Source organism: Triticum aestivum, chromosome 4B (genome assembly GCF_018294505.1).
Source record: "Triticum aestivum cultivar Chinese Spring chromosome 4B, IWGSC CS RefSeq v2.1, whole genome shotgun sequence".
Classification (NCBI taxonomy): Eukaryota; Viridiplantae; Streptophyta; class Magnoliopsida; order Poales; family Poaceae; genus Triticum; species Triticum aestivum.
Genome location: NC_057804.1, coordinates 431,258,314 through 431,286,103, shown reverse-complemented (window position 1 = coordinate 431,286,103; position 27,790 = coordinate 431,258,314). Strand labels below are relative to the sequence as shown.

At 47.3% G+C, this 27,790-nt stretch overlaps 2 protein-coding genes across 3 annotated transcripts; both read left to right on the top strand.

The window, feature by feature from the left end:
• Positions 1–650: 650 nt before the first annotated feature.
• LOC123092546 (DNA (cytosine-5)-methyltransferase CMT2) lies at positions 651–19,618 on the top strand. 2 transcript variants are annotated; one of them, XM_044514345.1, is made up of 22 exons: positions 651–2,333; positions 2,415–2,581; positions 3,658–3,689; positions 3,783–3,876; positions 4,219–4,326; positions 4,467–4,586; positions 4,684–4,777; positions 5,074–5,267; positions 5,349–5,414; positions 5,520–5,753; positions 6,371–6,429; positions 6,498–6,564; positions 15,407–15,736; positions 15,858–15,926; positions 16,234–16,320; positions 16,396–16,483; positions 17,497–17,627; positions 17,704–17,808; positions 17,891–17,934; positions 18,027–18,096; positions 18,178–18,281; positions 19,008–19,618. In XM_044514345.1, the coding sequence occupies exons 1-22, from the start codon at positions 686–688 to the stop codon at positions 19,159–19,161; spliced, it is 4,065 nt and encodes a 1,354-aa protein (XP_044370280.1). In that variant the 5' UTR covers positions 651–685; the 3' UTR covers positions 19,162–19,618. The 2 variants fall into 2 exon arrangements, with proteins under 2 accessions (XP_044370280.1, XP_044370279.1); XM_044514344.1 differs by having other exon boundaries at positions 651–2,581.
• A 219-nt stretch (positions 19,619–19,837) lies between these two features.
• On the top strand, positions 19,838–21,628 carry LOC123092547 (uncharacterized). Its single transcript, XM_044514347.1, has 2 exons — positions 19,838–20,933; positions 21,107–21,628. Exon 1 carries the CDS (start codon positions 20,190–20,192, stop codon positions 20,823–20,825), a length of 636 nt encoding a protein of 211 aa, XP_044370282.1. The 5' UTR covers positions 19,838–20,189; the 3' UTR covers positions 20,826–20,933; positions 21,107–21,628.
• Positions 21,629–27,790: the final 6,162 nt, after the last annotated feature.

Genomic DNA, 27,790 nt, shown 5'->3' with positions numbered 1-27,790 from the left:
GAATAAGGTGTGATATGTCGTTGTTTTGCACTCAGCTATGCCGTTGGAGTTGATGAACTCATTTACCTTCGAAGCTTCCACAATTATTTAGTTTAGATGGCCTTCAGCCATGATATTTTTGTGTAATCATACTCTCTATGAGGACTCGATGTAATAAGTATGTGATTAAAACTCTGTTATAATTCCTCGAGTACTGCGCGTGTCAGCATTACCGATCCAGAGATGACACTGATGCACAGAGACTTGGCCGTTTGAGGTCTGGTCGCTACAGACTTGTTCGGAGACCAGGAGCACGTCACCTCCCAAGAGAGATGATCTACTTTTCCCATGATTTTTAAACATTTACAATTAAACCTTTTTGTAGACGTACTTTAATCATTCCTTCCGTTACTGTTGTAACTTTTCATTTTATCATTGGACGATTATTTGCTACAGTCCACTTATTGACCCACATTCTGATACCATAGTCTCCTGATTTTCAGAAGGAGTCTTGACCTCGTTGAAAAACAGGTTGTGAGCTTTATCAGCACCCACGACAAAAATAGCCAAATCCGAAAAGTTACCTGAAAAAGGAATTCAATACAGGAAGCAAGCCGGGCTGTGGACTGACTACTGTACTGACCTCTGGCCACATCGATTGACTTTACCTAATTTGGTTGTTCGGTCCAGTCAGCCCCCTGCTCCCATGGAAACTCCGCCTCACAACCCCATCTCGCCCCCCTCCCCCCCCCCGGTCGCCGATGGCTCCCCGGCGGCCGACGCTGGGGCGGACGGAGAGGAGCCGGCGGGGGAATTCAGCGCGGGCCTGGAACCCCTGTGGTCGCTCCTCTTCGGCACCCCGGAGGAGCTGGAGCCCATGTGGTCGCCGCCCAGGGGATTCGACGTCGGCGCCGAGTTCGCCGCCGCGGCAGCGGGCCCGGATCCCCTGGTGGACGACGGAGGAGGGCCCTGGGACGGTGCCGAGTGGAGGTCAACGGGGCTCGTTGCCGGCGAGGGCGTGTCGGCGACGACCCGGGCGCCATCCCCTCCCACCGCGGCGCCGGGCTTCGCGGAGTTCGAGCCCCCAGCGTCAGATTCCTCGGAAGGCGTTCCAGGGGTGAGGCCGCTTGAACACCTTGATGATTATTCACGCATGCCGGAATCTCCGTCTACTCCTGTTGCTGTAGACATGCGGGAAAAGCTCGTGTTCGTCTCTGACTCCACGCCGGTGCCAGAGTCTCCTCCATCACCATGGGGGTCTTGCTTGGAAGCCAATCTAGAGGAGAATGCACCGTGCACGCTGAACACTATGTCGTCGCCTCCACAACTTCCGCCGGATGATGACGATTTGGTGGAGGCAGAGGATGCTCCCAAGTATTTCTCTCCTTCAGATAATATTGCCTCAGCGAGCATGGCTGCTGTCGATTTGAACGCGGAGTATGACCCCAAGGGGAATGCTGATGGTTGCGGTACCTCAGGTGCTGCCAGTACAAATGACACATCCCTTTGGGGATCACGGAGGACTGCGAAGACCATGGCGGCAGCAAATGCCACACCTTCAGAACCGAAAGCACGCTCATCTAGATCCTCCAAGCGGCGCCCTGTGGACTCAGATCTGGGAAGAAGCAGTGTAAGGCACAACCTTTCTGTATCCACCACTAAGCCGATCAAAGAGACTACCACTACTGCACCAGACATAGTTGATAAGCTCATCAAAGAGATTACCGGTACTGCACCAAACACAGTTGACAAGCCGATCAAAGAGGCCACCACTACTGCACCAGCCACAGTTGATAAGCCGATCAAAGGGACTACCACTACTTCAGCAGACACAGTTGATAAGCTGATCAAAGAGACCACCACTACTTCACCAGACATAGTTGATTTGTGCAACAGGGTGGAACAACATAGGTCAGCAGAAAATGTTATGCAAAGCACCTCCAGTGGCCATGAGAACAAAGGAGGTGGTCTCAGTAATCAGATTGTAGTGGCTTTACCAGCGGTGAATTATAGGTCCGCCAAGCGCGGCGGAGTCTCTGTTCGTGCCCCAAGGAAGACTAAGACGGCTGTAAAGGCATCATTGGTGGATTCAGACAGTGTACCACCTATCTCGCCAGTGGTAAACAGTGAACCTTCAATGCATAAAGCAGAGTCTAATCCTCATGTACGACCTAGCAAGTATGATCTTGACCCTGAGAACTGCTTGCCATCGGACAAAGTGGACAGTAGTGGTATTGTACCGTGCAATGCGGGGTTGATGAGTGCGGAGTCACACGTGGTCAGTGAGATGCCCCAACAACATGATGGAAAATCCTCTAAGCCTCCAAGGGCAAAGAGGGCGAGGGTATCGACAGGTAAATGCTCGTCAAATTTGAAGAGGACAAAGAAAAATGGTGGCTCAATTTGCGAATCGCTAACTGTCACAACGATGCCAGATCCGAACAACAGTCCCAAAGTCATCATGGATAAGAAATTGGTTGATTTGGAAATGGTGGATAGTGTTAATGAATCCTGTTGTTTTGTGGGGGAGGCAGTGCCGGAGGAGGAGGCTAGACAGAGGTGGCCTCACCGCTACGAGAAGAATCATCACTTTGTGGAGAAGGTAGGCATTTGGCTCCACTGTCTGCTCTTTGCATGGCTGCATCATATACTTGATATAAGAACACGAAATTTGTTGGTGCAGATTGATTCAGAATAAACAAATAGTTCTGTTGATTTTAAGGCTTGTCAAGAGTAGAATCTTTTACTAGAACTATATTCACATGCTCATCACAGCAGTGCACAACCACAAATATAGCAAGAAGTGCTGATTAGTACACATGCGATTCAGTACCTTCCTAGCAACAATATCCAAGCATGTAGGAAAACGTCAAAGAACATACATATCAAATGGGGTACATGTTAGAATTCACAATAGATAGTAGTAAGTAGCACCATAGAAGGGATTGTAGATAGACGTTACTATTAGAGATGTATATAGTTTCCATTTTGGCTGTATAATATCCTGTTGTATAGGTGGTTTTCCTGCACATTGACCACACATGTACGTGCATATATACTGAAACGGAAATTATTTTTTAGTTCAAACCAGAAAATGAAGCCTTGATCATTGTTTTTTGCAAGTCTTCGAGCCTAATTGGTTTGGTGCCAATATTTGGTAAAATCAAAAGTAGCCAAGCAATTGCTAGTCAACATTTTGGACTTGCCAACAATTGGCATCAAATCAATTAGGCTCTTCATCTTTTATGCAGCCAGGGATACAGGAGTTACAGATAACTTTGGACAGTGGTTCAAACAAATGGACATTGAATGTCATATGATAAGAGAAGCGAACAAATGTCTTAAATCACATTGCTAGTGAGGTTGACTAGGTGAAAACCCAAAGAATGTTTGACTTGTGTAGCATGAAGCATATAATTGCAGGAGAAATTGTATGAGTAAACAGGAAAGGACCAACAATTTCTCTTGTGTGCGCAATAGCACAATCTTCTAAAGTTGTAATAAGTAATAATGTAATACCCACATGCATGTTGGCTTCATAATTTATAGATTCTTATATGGAATTTGTTATTCGTATACTAGTACATACTAGAAATATATACTCTGCCTTATGTTGGACTAGTAACAATTGAATTTTACGTAAGTAACGTTTTCTGCTTGTGGTTTCTCTGTTTGAAGGATAAGGGGAGCGACATCCAACCGTTTGCCAAGTAAGCAAAAATGCATTGTCTCTTATACTTTATGAATGATTAGGTTGCTCCTGTTACCAGGGCTAACAGCTATACGTCTACCTTGCATGACAGTGCTGGCAATGCTGTCTTGGATGTCAAATGTCACTATTTGCAAGCCAGCATATCCGGATCTACTTTATGCATTGGAGATTGTGCATTTGTGAAAGTGAGTTCATATTTCTATGCTAATATTTCTTTTATAGTTTTATGTATCTTTATGGCTTATGCCTTCTTCATTTTTATGTCTTCTGAACTCATTAAATATTTCAAAAAGTTCCCAAAAATCATAACTTATTGATCAATCTCACGCATTCTTTTTCCATTTTGTAGAGTTTTGCATCTCAGTGATCATGTTCATGTTTTTTTTGCAGAATCTTTATCTATATTTATCTAGACCTGATGCTTGATTACAAACATGTTTTTGTTATTGTGTTATATAAAATTAATATTTATGATGATGTCAAACACTTTGTTGTTGCACAACTCAAACAGGGTTAATCTTTTGCAGGGTCCAGAGGGAAAGGCAAATTACATAGGCAAGATACTGGAGTTCTTTGAAACAGTTGCCGGTGAATATTACTGCAGAGTGCAGTGGTTTTTCAGAGCTGAAGACACGGTAAGTTCTGTTGTCCTGTCTGTTTGACTGACTTTCAGCTTATATGAAAGTTGATAATGGATTTTTTTTTGGTTTGAAGTTGATAATGCAATTTATTTTAGGATCTCTAACCATGTTTTCAACCTCTTATTCGTTCTCAGATCATGGAAGACCAAGCACAGTCTCATGACCCAAGGAGGGTCTTTTACTCAGATCTGAAGGACGACAATGCTCTAGACTGTATTGTCTCCAAAGTGTCAATTGTGCAAGTTTCTCCTTGTGTATGGCTTCATCTTGTATCTTAGATATTTTCTTGTCATGGCTGCTTTCCTAATATTTGTTCCAAGTGAGAAGTAATGTTATTTATTTATGTTACAGGTTGATAACCAGTCAAAGTCAATTCCTTCATCCCAATATTACTATGACATGAAGTACTCTCAGAACTACAGCACATTCTCTACCTTGGAAATGGGTTTGTTTTCTCAAACAACAGTGATACAGATGTGGCTATGCATGAATTTAAGAGACCGAAAATACTTTATATGTCAATCAATTATGACCTGGATTTGAGAGCGGCTCTCCAAAATTTTGCTTTTGTTTCAAGTAGCTTTCAGATTTTGTTTTATTATTGTTAAGCTGGTCATAGTTTCTGAAATATCGTGTTTTGTGATTTGCATTTTGTGTAGTTTCTGTTGTATCATCTGTTTCGTTGTTGTTATGAGCTTAGTAGCTTACCTCATTAGTCTGACTTTGTTTCACAAAATGCAGAAGATACACATGCTAAATTGCAATCAAGTCAAGTAAGTAGTATCAGTATGAAAAAGGAAGACTTCAATAAGACGCAAAAGTCTCATGTGCCAAATAAGAAGGATCTCTCTTTGTTAGATCTGTACTGTGGTTGTGGTGGAATGTCAACTGGACTTTGTCTTGGGGCTCGTGGCGGCGGTGTGAATCTTGTGACGGTACTTCCACACAAACATCGTATATGTGTTATAACTTAGTAGGAATGCATGCTTTTTGAATGTTTTGCTCATTGTTTACAGAGATGGGCTGTTGATGATGATGAAGTTGCATGTGAAAGCTTCAGAATGAATCATCCAGAAACTCGGGTACTATGGCTTTCATAATTTCATGGCCCATGTAATATTTTTTGCAGTATAGTTCTAATGCAATTTCTGACCCATTTTATACACACTGTCATGCTGCTTCAATAGGTTCGCAACGAAACTACCGATGATTTCCTTGAATTGCTGAAAGAATGGCAAAAGTTATGCAAACAATATGTGAAGGAAAGTGAAGTAAAGGACAATGCTGACGCTATAACAGAATTCGGTAATGGGACTCCAGATGATTCTGCAGTCCCACCTGAAGAGCTTGAAGTATGGAAGTTAGTTGATATTTGTTTTGGTGATCCCAATAATGTCAGAAAGCGCTGCTTATATTTTAAGGTTTGCGATGTTTATTGATTAGTTTCCTCTTCTTTTAAAATTATTATAACAGAGGCAGCTTAATTACTTGTCAGATCTACCAGCGGAAGCAGACAGTTCAAATCCCTAATTCCATTTGAATCAAACTAACACGCGATTGCTCCCGGGCCATATTTTTTATTTGCAATGGAGTATACAGGTCTCATTAGGCTTAGTCCAAACCAAGGTAGAAGATAATATTATGAGCCACTTTAGTCACTATAAATATCCCTCCATTATACTCCCTCTGTTCGGAAATAACTGACGCGAGGAGACAAGATTTGGAACTGTCGGTTCAAAATCTCGTGTCCTCGTGTCGGTTATTTCTAATGGAGGGAGTAGCTATTATCTATTATAAAGGGGGCCCTGACTGGTCCTTCAATTTGTCAAACGGTCACCAAGTATTTCCGTTTAGATTTTTTACCAACAACGGAACATATAAATGATTTCCTATCAAATAAGTAAGTTCACCCTCTTGCCTTAACCCTGTAGCAAAGCTCTTCCATATGTCAATAGATCACATGCTTTTCTTCTTTTTTGTTCATATATGCTTTTATGCTGAACTAAATTTGCTATTTTATTATGCAATATGTATGCAGGTCCGTTGGAAGGGTTATGGCCCTAATGATGACACATGGGAGCCAATTGAAGGATTAGGGTATGCAATTTTTTATCTTACCAAGACTCATTTTACGTAATATGAACAGTTCCGCTTTTAAAATGCAGGAACTGCAATGACGCAATTAAGGATTTTGTTATTGAAGGTCATAAGCGAAAGATACTACCACTTCCTGTGAGTGTTATTCTTCAAAGTCAGCTTTGGTGAAATTAAGTATACTGAGTATATGACTGTCAACTAGCAGATAAGATCCTTTCCCCGAAAAAGGAAACTAAACATAGATAAAAAAACCCAGGTACGACTTAATATTTGACCGTCAAATAGAGATCCAAGAACACATTGCGAAGACCTCTATGCAATTTTGACATGATGCAGAATTTTTATTTTTTTTGAAGAATATGATGCAGAATTCTTGTGGCTATACCTTCCCTTTGTGCTCCCATGTTATAAATAGTAAGCGAGATCATGTGGGTTCTGTTATGTGGGGACAGCAGTATAGGATATATGTTCTCGTCTGCTTTATGCAATAGTCAGGGGTCTCCAGCTCAGCCTTGTGCGGCCCACACAGCTAGGGGCGCACCCTTTGCATTGCCCTCCAAGAACATATATCCTTTTGTTATCCCCAAAAAGAATTGTATTTCCTTATTTTGCGGCTGTCTCCATCTATATGTAAGGAGACCCCTGACTATTGCATAAAACAGACGAGAAGTTGCCCTAATCTGTCCAAGTCTGCAGCCTGCAGCAACAATGCCAGCCCAGCCGAACCTCTCTCATTACAGCTCAGAATGATTTTGATATCAAAGCCGGCGATCTCTGTTGCACATGCTACCATGGGTGATCCTATGAACTTCAACGACTGCGTCTCTGTTGCCACCCTCAAGGAGTTCACCGAGCACCCGCCATTGCGCACCTGAAAAAAACCCAGGTCTGGAGGTTTCTCTGCACGCATATGCGACGGCGACCGCTGTTCTCGACACTGGCAACATCCAGCGACGCCCCCCCCCCCCCCCGTAGCTGCATCCACTGCGGTCCTTGCGGCCATGCTGGGTGCACAGGAGAAGCTTCTGTCGCCCTGATCGATGTTACTGGAGGGGTGGCGTGGCCGCATCATCGACGATCACGGCGATAGTCACCCTCAGCGGCTTGCAAGTTGGTGTTCCCAACCAATGGTGCCGAGGGTGACACGCTCTACTTGGCTTAATCAATGTGAGCAATGCTTTGTAGGTCGGCGCACACTGGCAAGCGCGAAGGCGTGGTTAGCGTCCTACCACCTGACGGGTTTGGCAAAACTGTGGTACTACCACAAGGAGCGCAAGCATGGCCAACCCTCCTGAGAGGACTTCACCGCGCATATCAGCCGACGCTCTGGTCCACCATCGGGCAACAACCCGTTCGGCGAGATTATTTTGCTTACCACTTTGGTATGCCAACTGCCAGAAACAATTTCTAGCCCTCAATCTTGCGTTCCAAGGTCTTCCCCGGAGGCGAGGAATGCGGCATCTTTGTAAATGGCCTTGACGTGCCCCTCAAGGTCCAGTCTCTCATCCTCAAGCCAACAACGCTTGAGGATGCCATGGAGTCGCATGCTCGTCTGAGCAACTGGTGCCGTGCATGACTGCCGCCCAGCCAAGTCTGTCAGGTCGCTCATCCCATCCAGCCGCTCGCTTGCGGGCCCCAACCAAGGAATTCTTCGGTGTGCTACGTTGCTCCTGGCCGTTCAAGAGCTATCTTTGAGAGATAATACGTTATCACTTTCCCAAGCAAAAAAGAGCATCTATGACCCCTTTAAAAGTTCAAATTTTTAGCTTGAAGATTTGTTATAACTATTAACTTTATTTCTTTATTTCCCCTTCTATTTTTGAGGGGTTACTATTTTCTCGCGCGCACACACACAGCCACTGCTGATGAAGCCGCCTCCTCATCTACTCCCACTGGCTCATAGCCTTGTCCCAATCTTCCCTCACGACCTCACCTCATGATCATATACAGTGGATCGGGAGTCAGAATGAACCACACATCTAACTCATATATCTATCACAGTGGCAACCTACGTGGTGCTTGTTTCGTAGGTCAGCCTTTTTTCTGCTTGTTTGAAGACACAGAAACTTTTGTTAGAAATAAACCACAAGTGCGTGCGTGCGCCTCGTGTGGCAATCCGTGCGTGTGTTGCATTGGCTAGCCAGCTAGTTGGGCACGTCCATGCGGTGCGGATCATGGCCTGCATGTGCGCGTGAGTGTGCCTCGTAGTCCATCGCGTAGGATCAGGTCGTTGGCGTTGGTTGCAAAGGAGCCGGGGTGATCCGAGCAGGCCGTGGCATGCGTTTGAGCGCGGCCGGTGTGGCACGCGGATCGCGCGCGCAGCTGGGCAAGATGGGCAGTAGTGGTGTGCGTGTGTGTGCAGCCGGGTATAAAAAGCCCCACTGTGTATGTCAAGGGCCTCAGTGCCCAAGACAGCGGGGCCTCGACTACGTAGTTCGTAGTCTCGGTGGATAGGAGCGCTAGGGTTTTTGCCTGGCTGCTCAATGGTGCGGGAGGAGAGGATAGGAGACGGAGGAAGAGGTAGGAGATAATAACTTTATTGCTTATCCCTAAAGGGTGCTAACTATCTGATATATAAAGGCCCCATGGGCTAATAACAAACTAGAAACCTATACGAAATAAACTAGTCTAGGAACTAATGTGCCCGGATCAGGACTCCTGTCCAGCCTGCGCCTTGCCTGATGCGGCCGTCGGCTGCTCCTGGCCGCGCGGCCCACGTCTGTAAGACGTGCCCCACATGACATCTCTCCCCCCCTCGACGAGCAGCTCGTCCTCGAGCTGAAAAGCGGGGTAGCGCTCGACGAAACTGTCAAGATCCTCCCATGTAGCTGACGAAGCTGCTTCACCCTTCCAGTGGACGAGTAGCTGGCGAACGCCGCGTGCTAGGCGCGCACGAGTCACGCGCTCTGGTTCTGGAACAGCCGCCCCGTTGTGGATCGAAGGCAATCCCGGCGGTGTAGTTGGAGGAATGCCGAAGAACTTCTTGAGGAGGCCCACGTGGAACACGTCATGGAGGCGCGAGCGCGCCGGAAGCTCAAGACGGTATGCCACGTCGTTGATCACTTCTGAAATGCGGTACGGCCCATAGAATCGTGGCTTGAGCTTGCCCCTGGTTGGCAAGTTGAGAGAGGACGCGGCGCGCTGTCGAAGGCGAAGCCAAACCCAATCGCCCACCTCATGCCGAATGTCCCGATGACGTCTGTCGTAGTAGGACTTATAGACCGCCTGTGCCTGTTGTAGACGATAGCGGACGTCCTCGATAAGTTCGTCGCGCTCAGCCATGCTCCTGGCCACTGCAGCCACCCGTGTGTCGCCGGGCTCGTAAGAGCGAATAGTGGGAGGGTCACGGCCATACACAAGCTTGAACGGAGTCTCTTGGGTTGCTGTCTGGTAGGCGGTGTTGTATATGTACTCAGCCCAGGGAAGCCACCGGAGCCACTGCTTGGGACGATCCCCGGTAAGACACCGTAAATACATCACAATGATCTTGTTAGCAGCCTCCGTTTGACCATCCGACTGCGGGTGAAATGCTGACGTCATGTGCAGCTTTGTCCCCGTGAGGCGCATGAGCTCTTGCCAAAAAGCGGAGGTGAAGACGGGGTCGCGGTCAGAGACCATGGACTGCGGCACGCCATGGAGACGAACAACCTCAGCGAAGAACACCTGTGCCACTGACTCTGCCGTGTACGGGTGGGCTAACGCCACAAAATGGCAATACTTGCTGAAGCGATCCACCACGGTGAGGATGACAGACTTCCCGCCTACTCGAGGAAGCGCTTCCACGAAGTCGATGCCGATGTCAGTCCACACGCCCGTGGGTACCGGCAGCGGCAGTAGCAGCCCAGCGGGGTGCAAGTGCTCGGACTTGTACCGCTGGCAAGTACCGCAAGTGCGGATGTACTCCTGCACCGTCTTGCGAAGGTTAGGTGCGTGGAAATCGCGGCGGAGACGATGCAATGTGCGCAGGACGCCTTCATGCCCATCATCGTGCACGGCACTGAGAATCTCCTGGAGTAGCGGGGATGACGGCGGAATGTAGAGGCGGCCGTTGAAAGTAACGAGGCCGTCGGAGAGCGCCCAAGGCTGTTGCCGCGCACCTGCCGTGATATCCTCCCGCAGTGCGACGAGCGCCGGATCAGTGGACGTCGCTTGCCGGAGGTGATTGATGAAGTCGAAACGAGGCCCTGAGACCGCCATGGTCGTCGTCTCCTCCGTGTCACGGCGGGAAAGTGCATCCGCCACCGTGTTGGTACTACCTGCCTTGTACTCCACCGTAAAGTCGAATCCCAGGAGTTTGCCAACCCAATGATGCTGCGGGATGGTGGCCAAACGCTGGTCAAGCAGAAATTTGAGGCTGTAATGATCCGTTTTTACCACAAACTGACGCCCCCATAGGTACGGCCTCCAATGGCGAATCGCGAGCACCAGGCCGATGAGTTCCCGTTCATACGCTGCCAGGGAACGGTGACGTGGCGCGGCTGGCCGGCTAAAGAAAGCCACCGGGTGGTGGTCCTGAAGAAGGACGGCCCCGAAACCGTACGTCGATGCGTCACACTCGACGATGAACGGCCGTGTAAAATCCGGTAACGCGAGGACGGGAGCCGTGGTGATTGCCGTCTTGAGGGTGGTAAAAGCTGCTGCCGCCTCGGGCGACCAAGAGAAACCATCCTTGCGAAGGAGGGCCGTCAGGGGCGCGGCAACCACGCCAAAGTCCTTGACAAACTTGCGGTAGTACCCCGCAAGGCCGAGAAAGCCCCGAACCGCGCGCGCCGAGCGTGGTTGCGGCCAGTCCGCTACTGCCTGCACCTTTTCCGGATCCATGGCCACGCCTGCAGCGGAGATGGTGTGACCCAGGTATGCGATTGATTCAACGGCGAACGCGCATTTGGAGCGCTTGACGAAGAGCCGGTGCTGGTGCAGGACCGTGAAGACGGTGCGCACATGTCGGAGATGGTCAGCCCATGTCTCGCTGAAAATGAGGATGTCGTCAAAGAAGACGAGAACAAAACGGCGCAGGTATGGCCGCAGCAGATCATTCATGAGGGCCTGGAACGTGGCCGGCGCGTTGCAGAGTCCGAACGGCATCACCAGAAACTCGTAGAGGCCGTCATGAGTACGGAAAGCTGTCTTCGGGATGTCCTCCGCACGCATCCGCACCTGGTGGTAGCCGGAACGTAAATCGAGCTTGGTGAAGAAACGAGCGTGCCGTAGCTCGTCGAGGAGTTCGTCCACCACCGGAATCGGGAACGCATTCTTGACAGTAATGGCGTTCAGGGCGCGATAATCGATGCAGAAGCGCCAGGACCCGTCGGCCTTGCGGACCAGCAGTACCGGGGACGAGAATGCGGAACAACTCGCACGGATGATACCTTGGGCGAGCATGGCGGCGCACTGACGCTCCAGCTCGTCCTTGTGCGCGGCCGGGTATCGATACGGACGGACGACCACCGGGGCGGAACCAGGTAGCAGGGTGATGCCGTGATCGCGGCTGCGGGGCGGTGGCACGCCGGAGGGGTCGGCGAAGATGCCGTCGAACTCGGTGATGATGGCGTCCAGGAAGTCGCGGCCGCTGCATGATTTTAGGGCTGGCCCGTCCGGTCCTGCAATGCCGTGCCAGCACACCCGATGGCCCCGCCGCCAGAATGTCATGGAGAGGGCTCGGAAATCCCACAGGATCGGTCCGAGCGATGCCAGCCACTGCGTGCCCAGGACGATGTCGTAGCCCGCGAGCGGCAAGGCGAGGAAATCCTCCGCGAACTCCTCGTGGCCGATGCGGAAGGGCACGACGCGGTACGCGCCCTGGCACGGAACGCGCTCGCCGTTGGCCACCGTGACGCGCATCTTCTCTGTGGTGGGGGGCGGTAACGTAGCACGAGCGGCCGCCTCTTCGGCGATGAAGTTGTGGGTGGAGCCTGAATCGATCAGGGCGAGGAGGGAGACACCTCCGAGAGTAATCTGCATCTGCATGGTTTCACTCGTGCGCACGCCGGCGATCGCGTGGAGCGAGATTTGAGGGTCGGCCCGCGATGCATCATCAGTGGCGGAGGCCGCGTCGTCGTCGTCGTCGTCCGGCGCTAAGTCGAGGAGAAAGATGCGCTGGCACACGCGGTTGTGGCCCCTGCCAAACTTCTCGTTACAGTTGAAGCAAAGGCCCAGGCGACGGCGTTCCTCCATCTCTGTCTGGGAGAGACGCTTGATTGGGCGTCCGTCCGGCAGATTGTGGCCCTGCTGAGGTGCGGCTGGTGGGGCCTGAGCGGGGGGCGCGAGGCGTGGTCCTGGTGTCGGCAGGATGCCCTTCTGTGGAAAACGCACCGGTGGCGCGGCGGAAAGCGCGCACTGGTCGCGCAGCTCCAATTTGCGGGCGAGGCTCATGGCGACGGCGAGGGACTGTGGGTTATGGATCTCCACGTCGAGGCTGAGGGGTGGCTGGAGGCCTGCGGTGAAGATCTGAACTTTTTGCGTTTCCGACAAGGAGCCTGCCCGGGGAAGGAGCGCCTCAAACCGCTCCTGGAAGTCGACGACGGACGTCGTGCGCTTGCACGCCATCAGTTCGCCCAGCGGGTTTGCGCGCAGAGGAGGCCCGAAGCGGAGGTTGAGCAGCTCGGAAAAGCGGCGCCACGGCGGAGTGCCCTCATCACGCTGGACCTGCATGTACCACAGCTGGGCAGAACCCTCGAGGTTGTATGACGCCATCCAGACTTTCTCCTCCTCGGCGATCCGTTGTTGATGGAAGAAGGACTCGCATCTGTTGAGGAAAGCGAGCGGGTCGGACTTGCCGTCGAACTTGGGGAAGTCCATCTTCTGAAACCGCGGGGGCCGATCGTTGTGGTGCTGTCCGTCGTGGCTGATATCGGCGGCTGACGAGGAGGCCGACTTCTCCTTCTGGAGGGCTGCCACAGACGACTGCAGGGATGTCACGGTTGCAGTCAGGGCTTCGATCATCTTGGCCAAATCAGCGGTGGTGGGTTCCGACATGGCGGAAGAAACCGAGGCGGCGGCGGATGGCGGCGATGGAGGTGGGCGGGGCGGCGGGTGCAGCGTGGAGGAGGCCGAGGAGCGGCTGGAACCTGATACCAAGTTGTCAAGGGCCTCAGTGCCCAAGACAGCGGGGCCTCGACTACGTAGTTCGTAGTCTCGGTGGATAGGAGCGCTAGGGTTTTTGCCTGGCTGCTCAATGGTGCGGGAGGAGAGGATAGGAGACGGAGGAAGAGGTAGGAGATAATAACTTTATTGCTTATCCCTAAAGGGTGCTAACTATCTGATATATAAAGGCCCCATGGGCTAATAACAAACTAGAAACCTATACGAAATAAACTAGTCTAGGAACTAATGTGCCCGGATCAGGACTCCTGTCCAGCCTGCGCCTTGCCTGATGCGGCCGTCGGCTGCTCCTGGCCGCGCGGCCCACGTCTGTAAGACGTGCCCCACATGACAGTGTACTGATGTATTGCGCCGGTATGTGCCGAGCCAAGTGAGAGGGGCCTAAGGAAGATGTAGTCCGTCGGGACCGTGGTATGCGCCCGGTCGACGTGAGAGTTCTTCCGGGTTGTGCTGCGTGTGTGCGTGCGTACCTCTATGTATGTGCGTGAGGGAGTTGGGTTGAATAGAGGCCAACACACAGGCCGTTCGTCGGCCGGGGCGTTCATCGCCATAACCAAGTGTGTTTTGTTCATCTTCTTCTACCTCCGCCTGGCGTTCGTCGCTGGAGGGCTATTCGGCGTTTGTCGCCGGAGGGTTTGTCCCAACAACTTTGTGGGTTGATCATCCACTCACACGGACACTAGCACTACCACGACAAATCAAAATTCACATAACATCTTCACATAAGTAGAGCTATTACAGCAGCAAGCTATGTGCTGCTTGTTTGATAGGTCACATATTCAAAGAAACCCGTGCCATATCGCTGCCACCGCCACCTCCACACCAAGTGTTTTGTCATCTGCCCTTTCAAGGTGGATTTGTCGGGCACACCATGTCCCTCTCTGCCTAGGTGGATTTGCCACTGCCCATTGGACCACCTTAACCTCTCCATGGTGTAAAGGTCAGTACTTGTCATGACTGCTGTCACTCTGCAGTATTGTTGATAGAGTGTACTTTGGTGCTTGTGAGTTCAGACTGAAGCAAGGACATGGGGAAAGACAGATGTTTTAGTAGGATTTGGCATGGTGATTAGCAGTAATGGATGCAGTGGGAGAGAGATGATCAGAGGAATACGAGGGAGAGAGACTTGAGAGAAGATGGGGAGAAAGACTGACATGCCGCCTTGTTTTTTATTGGCTGCTTTATTAGAAGATGTCTTGAATGGGCAAACATGTTGCATCCATGTCTGGTAGGAACTAGGGTTCTACCGGGTCTAGGGCGGAGCTTGTAGGGGAAAGAGGGAGGCGGGCGAGGTCCTGACCGCGGCGGCCGGCGTGCTGGCGCCGTCTCGCGCAGTGGAAGAGGCGGTGGTGATGGAGGAGGCGGCGGCGCGGTTAGGGTTCCGGCTCCTCTGGGAACTGGGCAATAGAATTGTCTTATTGCTTAATTTTCCAAAGAGGGTCTTACAGCTGTTTATATAATATCGGTGCTAAATAAAAATAAGATAACTTGGGCTAAGCCCCTAACTAAACGCGCCCATTGGGCCTCCTCCAGCTATAAGTTACACCGGTCATAACAATGTCAGTCAAAACCGCTCTGGAATGAGTCAAGGTTGAATAAGTGAACGGTTTTGATATTTCAAGGTTGCAATCTAGATAGGTTTTGTTCAACCCCTCCCCCCCTCCAAAAAAACCCGTTTTGGGTTCTCGTGCCGTAATTTAGGGATGAAAAAGGACCTTTTAAATTGAAGTTGATATGTTATTTCTGTTATGATCTCACTTATATCACATTATAATTCTTGTGGTATTTGGGCCCATGTAAATTCTTTCTTTCATGCTTGCTATGGCTTAATTGGTTAATATTTCTTTTTTCATATCTTGTTTGTCTATGTTTTCAGGGTGCTGTTGATGTTGTATGTGGTGGTCCACCATGCCAAGGCATTAGTGGCTACAACCGCAATAGAGAATTTGATGAACCATTTAAGTGTGAAAAAAACAAGCAGATTATTGTCTTTATGGATATCATTCAATTTTTGAGGCCCAAATACGTCTGCATGGAAAACGTCCTTGATATATTGAAATTTGCTGATGCAACACTTGCAAGATATGCAATAAGTCGCCTAATTGGTATGCATTACCAATCCAAACTAGGGATCATGGCTGCTGGATGTTATGGCCTTCCACAATTTAGGATGCGTGTATTTTTATTGGGCTGTCATCCTGAAGAGGCAAGTATGATTTTCTTGTATTTTATTAACTGGGACACTGGGAGCCAGCCCTATTGAAAAATCATGTTCTGATATTGGAAAATTACTTTATTGTTCCCTAATTACCATTTTTACTCTGTAGAAATTGCCCCCATTTCCTCTGCCTACACATGGAGCAATTGTGAAGAATAGTTGTCCATTGGCTTTTGAGGTAACCATGAATTGATGAAATTTGGTCTGTGATAAAAAGATAGCGTGTATTTGTATGGAACAATTTCAGTTCACTCTTTGTATCTCACAATATTACCTGTCAAAAATGAGGATGTGCTTTCTCTGGCATGCTTACTGCATTTTATGTTTATAGTTTACACTGGTTCTATGTTTTGTACTCTGCTTGTTTTGCTTGTCCATCTGGGAATTTCCACATGTTGATGCCTGTTATGATGTCTTTGTTTTTTCAGCTAGGAAGAGTATTCAGACCTCCAGTGTAAGCCTGACACATTTTTTTAATCTTGTAGCTTAATTTGGTTGGGTGGTCTGACAGCACGGCAGTACAACTAGAGACGCCAATTGTCCTTGAAGACATTCTTTCAGATCTTCCAAAAGTAATTGACAATCTTAGAGTTCTTAAATCTCTAATTTTAATACCTTTTGGTTCATAAGCTGTTGTAAACTGTTAGGTGGGAAATACGGAAGATCGTGATGAAATGCCATATGTAAAGGCCCCTCAAACGGAATTCCAAAGATATATTCGGACATTTAGTTCTGGTGGGCCCCTACACTTTAATCTTCTTCTATGCTTTATCGTATTGTCTGACCTGCACCAAGTGGGACCATCATTCACTATGTCTGCAGGGTTAGCCTAGAAAACCGAGGAATGCAGCATACGAGGCTTCTCGTCTTTTCCTTTCTGTATCAAGTCGGTTATTTATCTTTTGAAGATACTAATTGTTGAGATAGGAAATAGTTTAGGGTTGTTAGGCAAATCTGATACGACTTGAAGATCAAGTTTGAGTCACCATACAATGGACCTGTCAACCGCGCGACGGTGCGCAGCCATCCCCGCACCACTACACTCTCAGGAGCGTAGGTTGTGAGTTGTGACCCTTTGGTGGAAGGAGGGAGAGGGGGAGGTTTTTTTGCATTGTATAAAACCAATTTTGTTCAGTACTAATGGTGGGGAAACTCAGGAAAAATAACATAATTCGATTGAAAACTATTGATAACAGCAGCTGGTGGTGCAAAGTGTCTTGTTTTGTTTTCCCAGTAGTTTAGGGTTTGGGTGTCCCTTAGGGTGTGTTTGGTTGATGCCCAGACTAGCCCTACCAAATGTTGGCAAGAGTTGACTTGCCAATTTGGCCAAGGAATCCCTCACCCTCATTTGGCCATTTATTTGGCAAGAATCTGTGTGAGGCAGGGGTAGACATCCATCAGCAACCAAAAATTTGGCAACAAAGCAAACAGTGACCAAGATTTGATAGGAAGCCGATTTTTTTGGCAGGGCTAGTGTGGGCAGCAAACCAAACAGACCCTTTCCTTGTACTGTATATTTGCCCTTTGGGTTGTTGGATATAAGCAGTCTTCATTTGAGCCTTTCTCCAGTATTGGCATGTTGGATGTCATAAACTAAATTTAGAAGGGTATCACATAATTTGCTTGTTTTGTTTTTTCCTGTAGTTTCCGTAATTTTTATTTAGTACCAAACCTTTTGTTAACCAAGTCCATTGATGGTCCTTTATCGTAATTCTGTCTGAAACTCGCATAAATTTCTTCCACTGCAGAAGTGCAGGGTCCCAAATCTCATGCTGCAAAATCTAAGTCAAAAAAATCTAAGCCAAAATTGTATGACCATCGGCCATTGGCACTGGGTAATGATAACTACTTAAGGGTTTTGCAAATTCCCAAGAAAAAGGTTTGCCGAGAAACTTATATGTTAGCATTTCATCTTTGATAAATCATTCCCTTCGATCTCACCTGTCCTATTCCAGGGAGCTAATTTTAGAGACCTTCCGGGAGTCATAGTTGGTTCTGACAATGTAGCTAAACTGGATCCAACAAAGGAAAGAGTGCTTTTACCATCCGGTCGTCCTCTGGTAAGATGCTCAAGATACACCATACTTCTCTGTATGTGCAATTTAAAACTTGCCAGGTTGTGATTTCGTATTTTCATTTCAGGTGCTTGATTGTGTACTAACCTACGAGGATGGTAGATGCTTAAGGTTGGTTTCAGTTGATTTTAGAAGTACACTGCTATTTCATGGATATGGTTTCTTGTTTCTGATTTAACTGTTTCTTGTATGATGTGTTGTAGACCTTTTGGCCGCTTATGGTGGGATGAGGTAGTCGGAACTGTGCTGACGTGTCCAAATATTCGTATGCAGGTGACTACGATTCTATCTTCTTTATTCACTTGACTCGTAATTTTAAAATATCTCATAAGAAACTAAGAGAGTATGTTTCAGGCCTTGATACATCCTGCGCAGGACAGACTACTCACTGTTCGTGAAAGTGCTCGATTGCAAGGTTTTCCTGATAGCTACAGGTTTCGTGGAACAGTCAAAGACAGGTACTTGCTTATGTTGTTTCTGTAGGTTATCACGTCTAAATGGTTGAGTACTTCAATTTCTTGTAATTGTAATACTTTATTCCTAAATAGTTGCAACCCACTACTTTTTTTTCCTATCCATGCAGCCCTGCCACATCAGCAAGTCATGCATCCCCACTAAACTTATTTTCCTGCCATCTTCTTAAGCCATGCCATCAGGTCCACTAATTGCAATTAAGAGGCTGCTTGGTTTGGTCCAAAAATTGGCTTGCCAATCTTTAGGCAAGCCAAAAAATTGGCTACCAATTGGTTGGTCACCAACGTACTTAGCCAACCAATCAAAACTTACCAAACATTGGCAAGAGATTTGTAATTGCCAAATGTATGACAAACTTTGACTCCTATGCTTAATGCAGAGCCTTTCCCCTTCCCTTTGCTGCATGCCTTGTCTTCTCCATCCCCAATGGTTGCACATATACTCCCCTCATCCTCGGCCTCGCTGCCCATAATCTCCTTGCCTCCGTGCAACGACACGGCCACCACTCCTTTCATATAGGTCATTTGTTGAGGCCGTCATATAGAATTCTCAGCATAGTCCATATGCCATACTCAATATGAATTCAAACTGTTTCTAATGATTTCCCGAAGCAACGTGTGGGGTATATTTAGTGCACATAAGATTATATTATGATATTTAGGTACTGGCTTGTAGCATAAATGTTAACATGTGATAGAGCTTGGCTGCAGGTATCGCCAGATTGGGAATGCTGTGGCCGTACCCGTTGGCCGTGCACTTGGGTATGCCTTGGCCATGGCCAATCTGAACAAGACTGGAAATGATCCCCTCATGGCGCTACCACCTAAGTTTGCATTCTCTCATAATATAGAAGGTACTCCTTAGTCAGACTGGCAAAACCTAACGGTTGACTTGTCCACCCGGGTTTAAGTCTCGTCATCTCCGTTCATTCTCTGCTAGAAAAGCTGGGTCATCGCTGCACCTCATGGTCGTGAATACCATTAGGACTCGTGAATATCGTTAGGGCATGCCCATTTTAACACAAGTCTTGATTCATTTTATTGCCATGTTGTACCTTGTAACATCTTAGTTTCTTAGAAGTTTCCGTAGGCAGGTGTAAGTTGCTCAGTAAGGTTTCTCCTGAGAGAACCTTGTGTTGTATTGTAAAAGAATGTATGTATCATAACTTTGTCACACACATTTGTTAGAAGCTCACATGGGCAGGTGTAGGTGGCTGCAGTGAGTTCCTCTGCCTTTGTTGTACTATAAAAGACTCTATGTATGTATGTATGTATGTATAGACAAGCTGGGTGGTCAGGGGAATAAAATGTACACCTTCTGACGTGCTGGTGGTGTTCTATACTTCTATGCATTTTCCTGTGAGTGAACATAAGAAATGCCTAAGAGCATTTTGAACAGATGATGTAAAACTGGTTTCCTAATTATTTTTTTGCCTTTCTCTTTTACGTCTCAATTGCATACGCATTAAAGCAAAACTTGATACGATAGTTAAAACTCATGTCAAGAATGGAGATATTTTTTTCTTCCTTCCTTTTTGGGCGCGATCTGATCAAGCCAATGGAAATACTCCAGGAACAAAGCGAATGGAAATACTCCAGGAACAAGAACCGATCGGTACGCCAACTAATCAGCCTCCAATAATTATCAATTTTATCATGTTACCCGGATGGCCGGATGATACGATCCGATCCCGTGGAGCAATGCTACACATACGTAGACTTACATTGGGTCTTTGGGCATCGTCAGCACAGCAGCCGGGCTATAAGCTTTCTAGTTTCGTTATAACTTGAGTTGATATCCCGCCCAAGCACGCCGCGTGCAGTTGACTCGCGCCTCCGCTGATCTGCTCTGCATCAAGAACCCAAGATCCAGGCTAGGCTGCCGTGGAAGCCATGGATGATCCGCAGCAAGCAGAAATGGCTCCGCCGGAAGACGCGCCCGCGCACCCCGTGCCGCACCCGGTGCGCGGCGTCTTCCTCAACTACATCGACTACTGGCGGCCACGGTTCTTCGCCCGTCCCTCGGCGCGCCCCGCGGTCGACTACGGTAACCTCGACTTCCTCCCCGACTATAGCCGGGGGTACAACTCCATCCTGGACCACTGCAACGGGCTCTTGCTCTACGGCAACGCCTGGCTGTACTGCGTGGTGAACCCCGCCACGAGGCGGTGGGAGCGTCTCCCGCGCATGGACGCCAACGACTACGTCCCGTATCTGGTCTTCGACCCAGCCCTGACGCATGGCTACGAGGTGTTGCTGTTCCGCCGCGAGCCCGAGAAGCCCAAGAAGTTCGACCTCATTGAGTTTTTGTCTTTGCTGGATGACATGTCGGTCGGCGAGGAGGACGCAGAGAATGAGGGCCAAGATGAACCGGCTGTAGAACCTTTGCCAAGACAGTCCATCGAAGACTTGCATCGTTTGACGGAATGGCCACCGTCACAATGGACGCTGCCTGTGTTCTCATCGGCTACCGGAGTGGCAGGAGAGGTCATTTGTCCGGGAAGGAGAGGCTGTCAAGACGATGGCTAGTATGCAACTGGATGCAGTACAACCCATGGAATGGGGCCCAAGATGGCGTTACAGTGTGTATTGGCGAGGCGTGCTTTACGTCCATTGTCGTGGTGCATTTGTTGCAAGGTATGCATCCTAGATCCAAGTGCATAACTATAAAACTCCTTCCATTATAGTATTGATGTTTTTTTACTAATTTATATTAGAAAAAATAACTTTCCATCCGTGGATGTTTTTTTATATCACCCAATACATTTTAGACTATTAAAACTTTTAGCGAGTAAATTTGTGTTTTGTAGGCTATCTTTACCTGAGGGTAAATACCGGGTACTTAATACACCAGTAGATTTTGAGGAAAGCAAACATGCACGACCATATCTTGGGAAGTCAGAAAAAGGAGTGTATTTTGCGACAATTCACAAGTACAACAACCTTCTTCAGGTTTGGAACCTCAATGAATCAAGCGGTCCAATAGATTGGATACTAGAGCATACTATCGAGCTTGATGAATCTACTTTGTGGGCCGCGGCGCGTTTCTACCAACACGAGATTAATGGACCTTGGATCTTAGAGGACAATAACAACGATGATGTGGAAAACAAGATGGTGCCGCTAAAAGAAAATATTGAATGGAACTCCGATGATGATAATGTAATGAGTAATCAAGGTGGTTGTGAAGAACAGTACGGTCACATTTATTTCTTGGGTTTTCACCCGTACAAAGAGGTAATTTTCTTAGGGTTGTCATTTATAGGAGTGGCTTATCATTTGAATAGCTCAAAAGTCCAATACCTCGGAAAACTACGCCCAAAAGATTACTGCACAGCGTATTCAAATGGCATATATGAATCATTTATGTACACTCCCTGCATGGTTGGGGAGCTTTCAGAGACTCCTCCATAATATGTATGCAAAGGTTACCATATGTGAACTGCAAATGGTTCAACAATGCAAGAAAAAGTGTATCCTAAAGTTCGAGTCTTATTTTCAGCCATGAATACCATATTATTTTATACATTTCACAATCTTCTGAGGTAGTTTGTCATATGGTTATGTAATTTGTACTTCTTATGCATTTGAACCAACCAGTTGTCTTCTTGCATAGTTCTACCTTCTTTTGAGGGAGCATAAGTCTACATGTAAGTACCGCAAAGTGTAGAAACATATATACTGGTTACAAATGTCTTACTTCCCCACGCTCTTCGATCACTTCTGGGCATGCAAAAGTAGTCATGTGCTTTTGAAATCGTGTCAAATTTTGCGCCATGTTAATCATCATAATATAGTTCTATATCAATTGCATGTGAAAAGGCATTCATCAATGGTAATGTCAAGGAAGAACTATGTGTCAAACAACCCCCTTTTGAAGGCCACAAGCATCCTGACAGAGTGTATAGGCTCCACAAAGTCCTTTATGGGCCCAAGCAAGCTCCTTGATCTTGGTATGATACACTCAAGAAGTTCTTGGAAAAGAAGGGCTTCAAACTAGGAGGCACTGAATCCACTCTCTTCACCAAATCTTATAATGGTGATCTATTCACATGTTAAATATATGTGGATGATATTATCTTTGACAATACTAACTCTCATTACAACGGATAATTTGCCAAATTAATAGCCGAAGAATGTCAAATGTCCATGATGGGGGAACTAAAAATATTCTTATTCCAAGTTCGTCAACAACGGAATGACATCTTTGTCTCTCAGGAAAAATACCTCAAAGCCGCCTGAAGAAATGTTTCATGGAAAATTGGAAAGACATCAAGACTCCAATGCCAACACATGGACACCTTGACCCCAAGATAATGGTAAATCATTCAACAAAAAGGTATATTGCTCCGTTGGCTTTCCATTTTATCTGTGTGCATCTAGGCCCAACATTATGTTTAGTGTTTGCATGTGTGCTCTTGGGATGATTGCGTGTCCATTAGGATGGTGAAGAAAACCAGAGATCCAAATCTTCACCCTCCCATGATCACATATCCTTGTCCTGATGACGCTTATCCTACTAGCATGCTTGGTGGGTGTGATCCTCAATTCCGCGCAACAAATGCTAAGTTTACCACCAAGTCAGCAAAGAAATGCGCTGGTAGCTGTGACAGCGGCAAACGCAGCTCATCTTGGAGCTCCTCCGTCTCCTGAGCCCAAAGAGCCCGAGACCATCCCATTTGCATCGTTCCGACAAACTACTCTTAAACCGTGCATGTGGGATTTTGGACAATTTAATACACAACGAAGGAGCGGATTTGTATAACTCTTTGAAAAATAGGTCAAAAATACAATTCACGTTTTAATACAAAAAAATGCTTTTTCAAAATCACTCCTAAACCGTGAGAATTCTGTGAAAATGTTCAACATGAGAAGTGATCATCTTGTCCACGGTTTTTCAGCGGTGTATTACACGCCTTGTTCAGACAAAATTCCGACAAAATCACAAAAAGTTGAATGTTTCGTCAGATGTACTTCGGGTATAGAAGAAGGGGCGGTTCGATGACGTTAAAAGAATATTATTCTACGAGTACTAATGGAACAACTCGTGTGTGTGTGTGTGTTTGTGTGTGTATGTGTGTGTGTGTGTGTGTGAGAGAGAGAGAGAGAGAGAGAGGACCCCGAACCATTTTGAGGAATTCCCCCAAAACGACCCGGAGCCTCCAACCCGTCGCTCCCTCACGTTTTCAAACGACCGCCTCATTATTCTAGTGACCAACGTCACCAAAAATCCCTGCCGTCATCGATAATCAACCCCATTGTCACCATCATAGTTGTGCGACACCATGTAAGGGTTCGCACAAACCCCGTAGCACATCTCTATTTGATTCTACGCTAAGGTATATATACTCACATTTTTGCATCATACCCCACTTCTCCAATGTAATGTTCATAGAGTTCTAGGGTTTTGAACAAAATCCTTAGGGTTAGGTTTTGTTTGAACATTTCGGGGTCCCTGATAGGTAACCGATCTGAGCTGAGCTTCCAAACGAGCTTGGAAAACTCTCTAGAGTTGCCTAGGAATTTATCACCAAAAATATGCCCCTAGCAAGGACAATTTTATCTCAAGGAAATGGTCTAAGTAGAAACGAATCCGCACAGATGACAATGATCCCCCATGATTTTCATGGATGCTCGGCCTTAGGGCATCTCCAACGCTGACCCACAAACGGCCTGCAAAAGTTTCAGACCGCATGACCCGAACATGTTCTGCCATCCAACACGGTCCTGTGTCGGTTTGCAGCTCGGTCCGGACGCGCTTTTTCCTGTAAATCGGATACAAAGTGGGGGACTTTGTGGGTGGCTGGACTGCTGCCACGCCCGCTACTGACTACCCTGGCCCACGCAAAACCCTCCTCCCTTGCCCGCGTGCATCCCGCTCGGCGCCAGTTGCATGCATTCATGCCGCTGTAGAGCGGCCGCTCCGCAATGACGCCAGACCAGAGCGGGCGCGACCTCTCACTGGCACCGACATTGGAGCAGCGCGCTGACCGACATAGCCGCACGCGCTGTGTCCTATTGTCCGCATATGTTCAATGCCGGATCAACTTTATTGTACTAGATGAGACGGATATCTACCACGCCCATTTAATGCCCGTCTGTTCATATGCTGCCATTAAGCAGGCTCGCAGGCCAAGGAACGAACTCCACCGCTGCGCATTGACGCACCTGAACGCTTGGCCTCACTGGAATCCGCTATTTAAAGGCAAACACACCCTGCTTAACTCCACATCACAACACTTCCACTCCACATCCTCCTTTGCACCACATCCATCATGGCTGCAAGCTCCAACGCGATGTGGGAGAGCCTTTCATCGGAGCAGAAGCATGAGGTGGCCGCTAATACGTCCATTTTACATCATGTTTTTCTACTGTTATTTATAATCTTTTAGAGCTATATCTTACTTTATGATGCAATTCTAATGTCTTTTCTCTCTTAAAATGCAAGGTACACCAAAAGAGGGAGATTGTTGATAGCTAGAATTTGGAGCCTAAAAAATCTACAACAGAGATAGCTATTCTCCGAAGCTCCAAATAACCTGAAATTTTACAGAGATTTATTTTGAAATATGTAAAAAATATTGTCACAAGGAAGTACTGGAGAAGAGCCTATGTGGGCCCACAAGGCAGGGGCACAATCTACCCCTAGGGCATGCCTAGGTGCCTTGTGGGGCCCACAGAGGTCCTCCGATGCCCATCTTCCCCTATATGAAGTCATTTTCCCTAGAAAAAAAGAGAACATTTTCGGGACAGAGCGCCACCGTCTCGAGTCGGAACCTGGGCAGGAGCACTTTTGCTCTCCGGCGGAGTGATTCTGCCGGGGAAACTTCCCTCAAGGAGGAGAAATCGAAGCGATGGTCATCACCGATGCTCCTCTCGTCGTGGGAGGACTCACCTCCATCAACATCTTCACCAACACCATCTCATGTCCAAACCCTAGTTCTTCCTATTGGGGAACACGATAATTTCAAAAAAAATTCCTACGATCACGCAAGATCTATCTAGGTGATGCATAGAAAAGAGAGGGGAGAGTGTGTCCACGTACCCTCGTAGACCGAAAGCGGAAGCATTTCAATAACACTGTTGATGTAGTCGAACGTCTTCGCGATCCAACCGATCCAAGTACCGAACGTACGACACCTTCGCTCGATGACGTCCCTCGTGCTCTTGATCCAGTTGAGGATGAGGGTGAGTTCCGTCAGCACGCCGGCGTGACGACGGTGATGATGATGCTACCGGCGCAGGGCTTCGCCTAAGCACTACGATGGTATGATCAAGGTGTGTAACTGTGGAGGGGGGCACCACACACGGTTGGGAGAGAAACTTGTGTGTTCTAGGGTGCCCCCTCCCCACGTATATAAAGGAGGGGGAGGAGGAGGCTGGCCAAGAGGGGAGACGCGCCATGGGGGGGAGTCCTACTAGGACTCCAAACCTAGTAGGATTCGCCCCCTTCCTATTCCAAGTGGGAGAAGGGGGGAAGGAGGAGGAGGAGAGAAGGAAGAAGGGGGGGCGCCGCCCCCTCCCCTTGTCCAATTCGGATTGGGGCAAGGGGTGCGCGTGCCACCTCCTGGCCGGCCCTCTCTCTTCTCCACTGAGGGTCATGAGGCCCAATAACTTCCCGGAGGGGGTTCCGGTAACCCCCGGTACTCCAGTTTTATCCGAAACTTTTCCGGAACACTTCCGGTGTCCGAATATAGCCGTCCAATATATCAATATTTATGTATCGACCATTTCAAGACTCCTCGTCACGTCTGTGATCTCATCCAGGACTCCGAACAAACTTCGGTCATCAAAAACACATAACTCATAATACATATCATCATCGAACGTTAAGGTGCGGACCCTACGGGTTCAAGAACTATGTAGACATGACCAAGACACATCTCCGGTCAATAACCAATAGCAGAACCTGGATGCTCATATTGGCTCCTACATATTCTACGAAGATCTTTATCGGTCAAACCGCATAACAATATACGTTGTTCCCTTTGTCATCGGTATGTTACTTGCCCGAGATTCGATCGTTGGTATCATCATACCTAGTTCAATCTCGTTACTGGCAAGTCTCTTTACTCGTTCTATAATATTTTATCCCGCAACTAACTCATTAGTTACAATGCTTGCAAGGCTTATAGTGATGAGCATTACCGAGAGGCCCCAGAGATACCTCTCCGAAACACGGAGTGACAAATCCTAATCTTGATCTATGCCAACACAACAAACACCTTCGGAGACATCTGTAGAGCATCTTTATAATCACCCATTTATGTTGTGACGTTTGATAGCACACAAGGTGTTCCTACGGTATTCGGGAGTTGCATAATCTCATAGTCTGAGGAACATGTATAAGTCATGAAGAAAGCAGTAGCAATGAAACTGTAACGATCATAATACTAAGCTAACGGATGGGTCTTGTCCATCACATCATTCTCCTAATGATGTGATCCCGCTCAACAAATGACAACACATGTCTATGGTTAGGAAACATAACCATATTTGATTAACGAGCTAGTCAAGTAGAGGCATACTAGGGACACTTTGTTTTGTCTATGTATTCACACATGTACTAAGTTTCCGGCTAATACAATTCTAGCATGAATAATAAACATTTATCATGATATAAGGAAATATAAATAATAACTTTATTATTGCCTCTAGGGCATATTTCCTTCAGTCTCGCACTTGCACTAGAGTCAATAATCTAGTTCACATCGCTATGTGATTTAACACTAATAGTTCACATCTGTATGTGATTAACACCTATAGTTCACATCGCCATGTGATTAACACCCAAAGGGTTTACTAGAGTCAATAATCTAGTTCACATCGCTATGTGATTAACACCCAAAGATTACTAAGGTGTGATCATGTTTTGCTTGTGAGAGAAGTTTAGTCAACAGGTCTTCTAAATTTAGAGCCGTATGTATTTTGCAAATATTATATATCCACAATGCTATGCATGGAGCTACTCTAGCTAATTGCTCCCACTTTTAGTATGTATCCAGATTGAGACTTAGAGTCATCTAGATCAGTGTAAAAGCTTGCATCGGCGTAACTCTTTACGACGAACTCTTTATCACCCCATAACCAAGAAACATTTCCTTAGTCCTCAATAAGGATAATTTTGACCGCTGTCCAGTGATCTACTCCTAAATCACTATTGTACCCCCTTGCCAAACTCATGGCAAGGTACACAATAGGTCTGATACACATCATAGCATACTTTATAGAACCTATGACTGAGGCATAGGGAATGACTTTCATTCTCTTTCTATCTCCTGCCGTGGTCGGGTTTTGAGTCTTACTCAATTTTACACTTTGTAATACAGACAAGAACTCCTTCTTTGACTGATCCATTTTGAACTCTTTCAAAAACTTTTCAAGGTATATACTCATTGAAAAATCTTATCAAGCGTCTTGATCTATCTCTATAGATCTTGATGCCCAATATGTATGCAGCTTCTCCGAGGTATTTCATTGAAAAACTCTTATTC

Excerpts from the sequence above, each read along its gene's own strand:
- LOC123092547 (XM_044514347.1), top strand. The coding sequence starts at position 20,190 with ATGGATGATCCGCAGCAAGCAGAAATGGCTCCGCCGGAAGACGCGCCC.
- LOC123092546 (XM_044514344.1), top strand. The coding sequence starts at position 686 with ATGGAAACTCCGCCTCACAACCCCATCTCGCCCCCCTCCCCCCCCCCG. Across the intron at positions 15,927-16,233 it reads GTTGTCCATTGGCTTTTGAG|CTTAATTTGGTTGGGTGGTC; the intron begins GTAACCATGAAT and ends TTAATCTTGTAG. Across the intron at positions 17,628-17,703 it reads TGCAAATTCCCAAGAAAAAG|GGAGCTAATTTTAGAGACCT; the intron begins GTTTGCCGAGAA and ends GTCCTATTCCAG.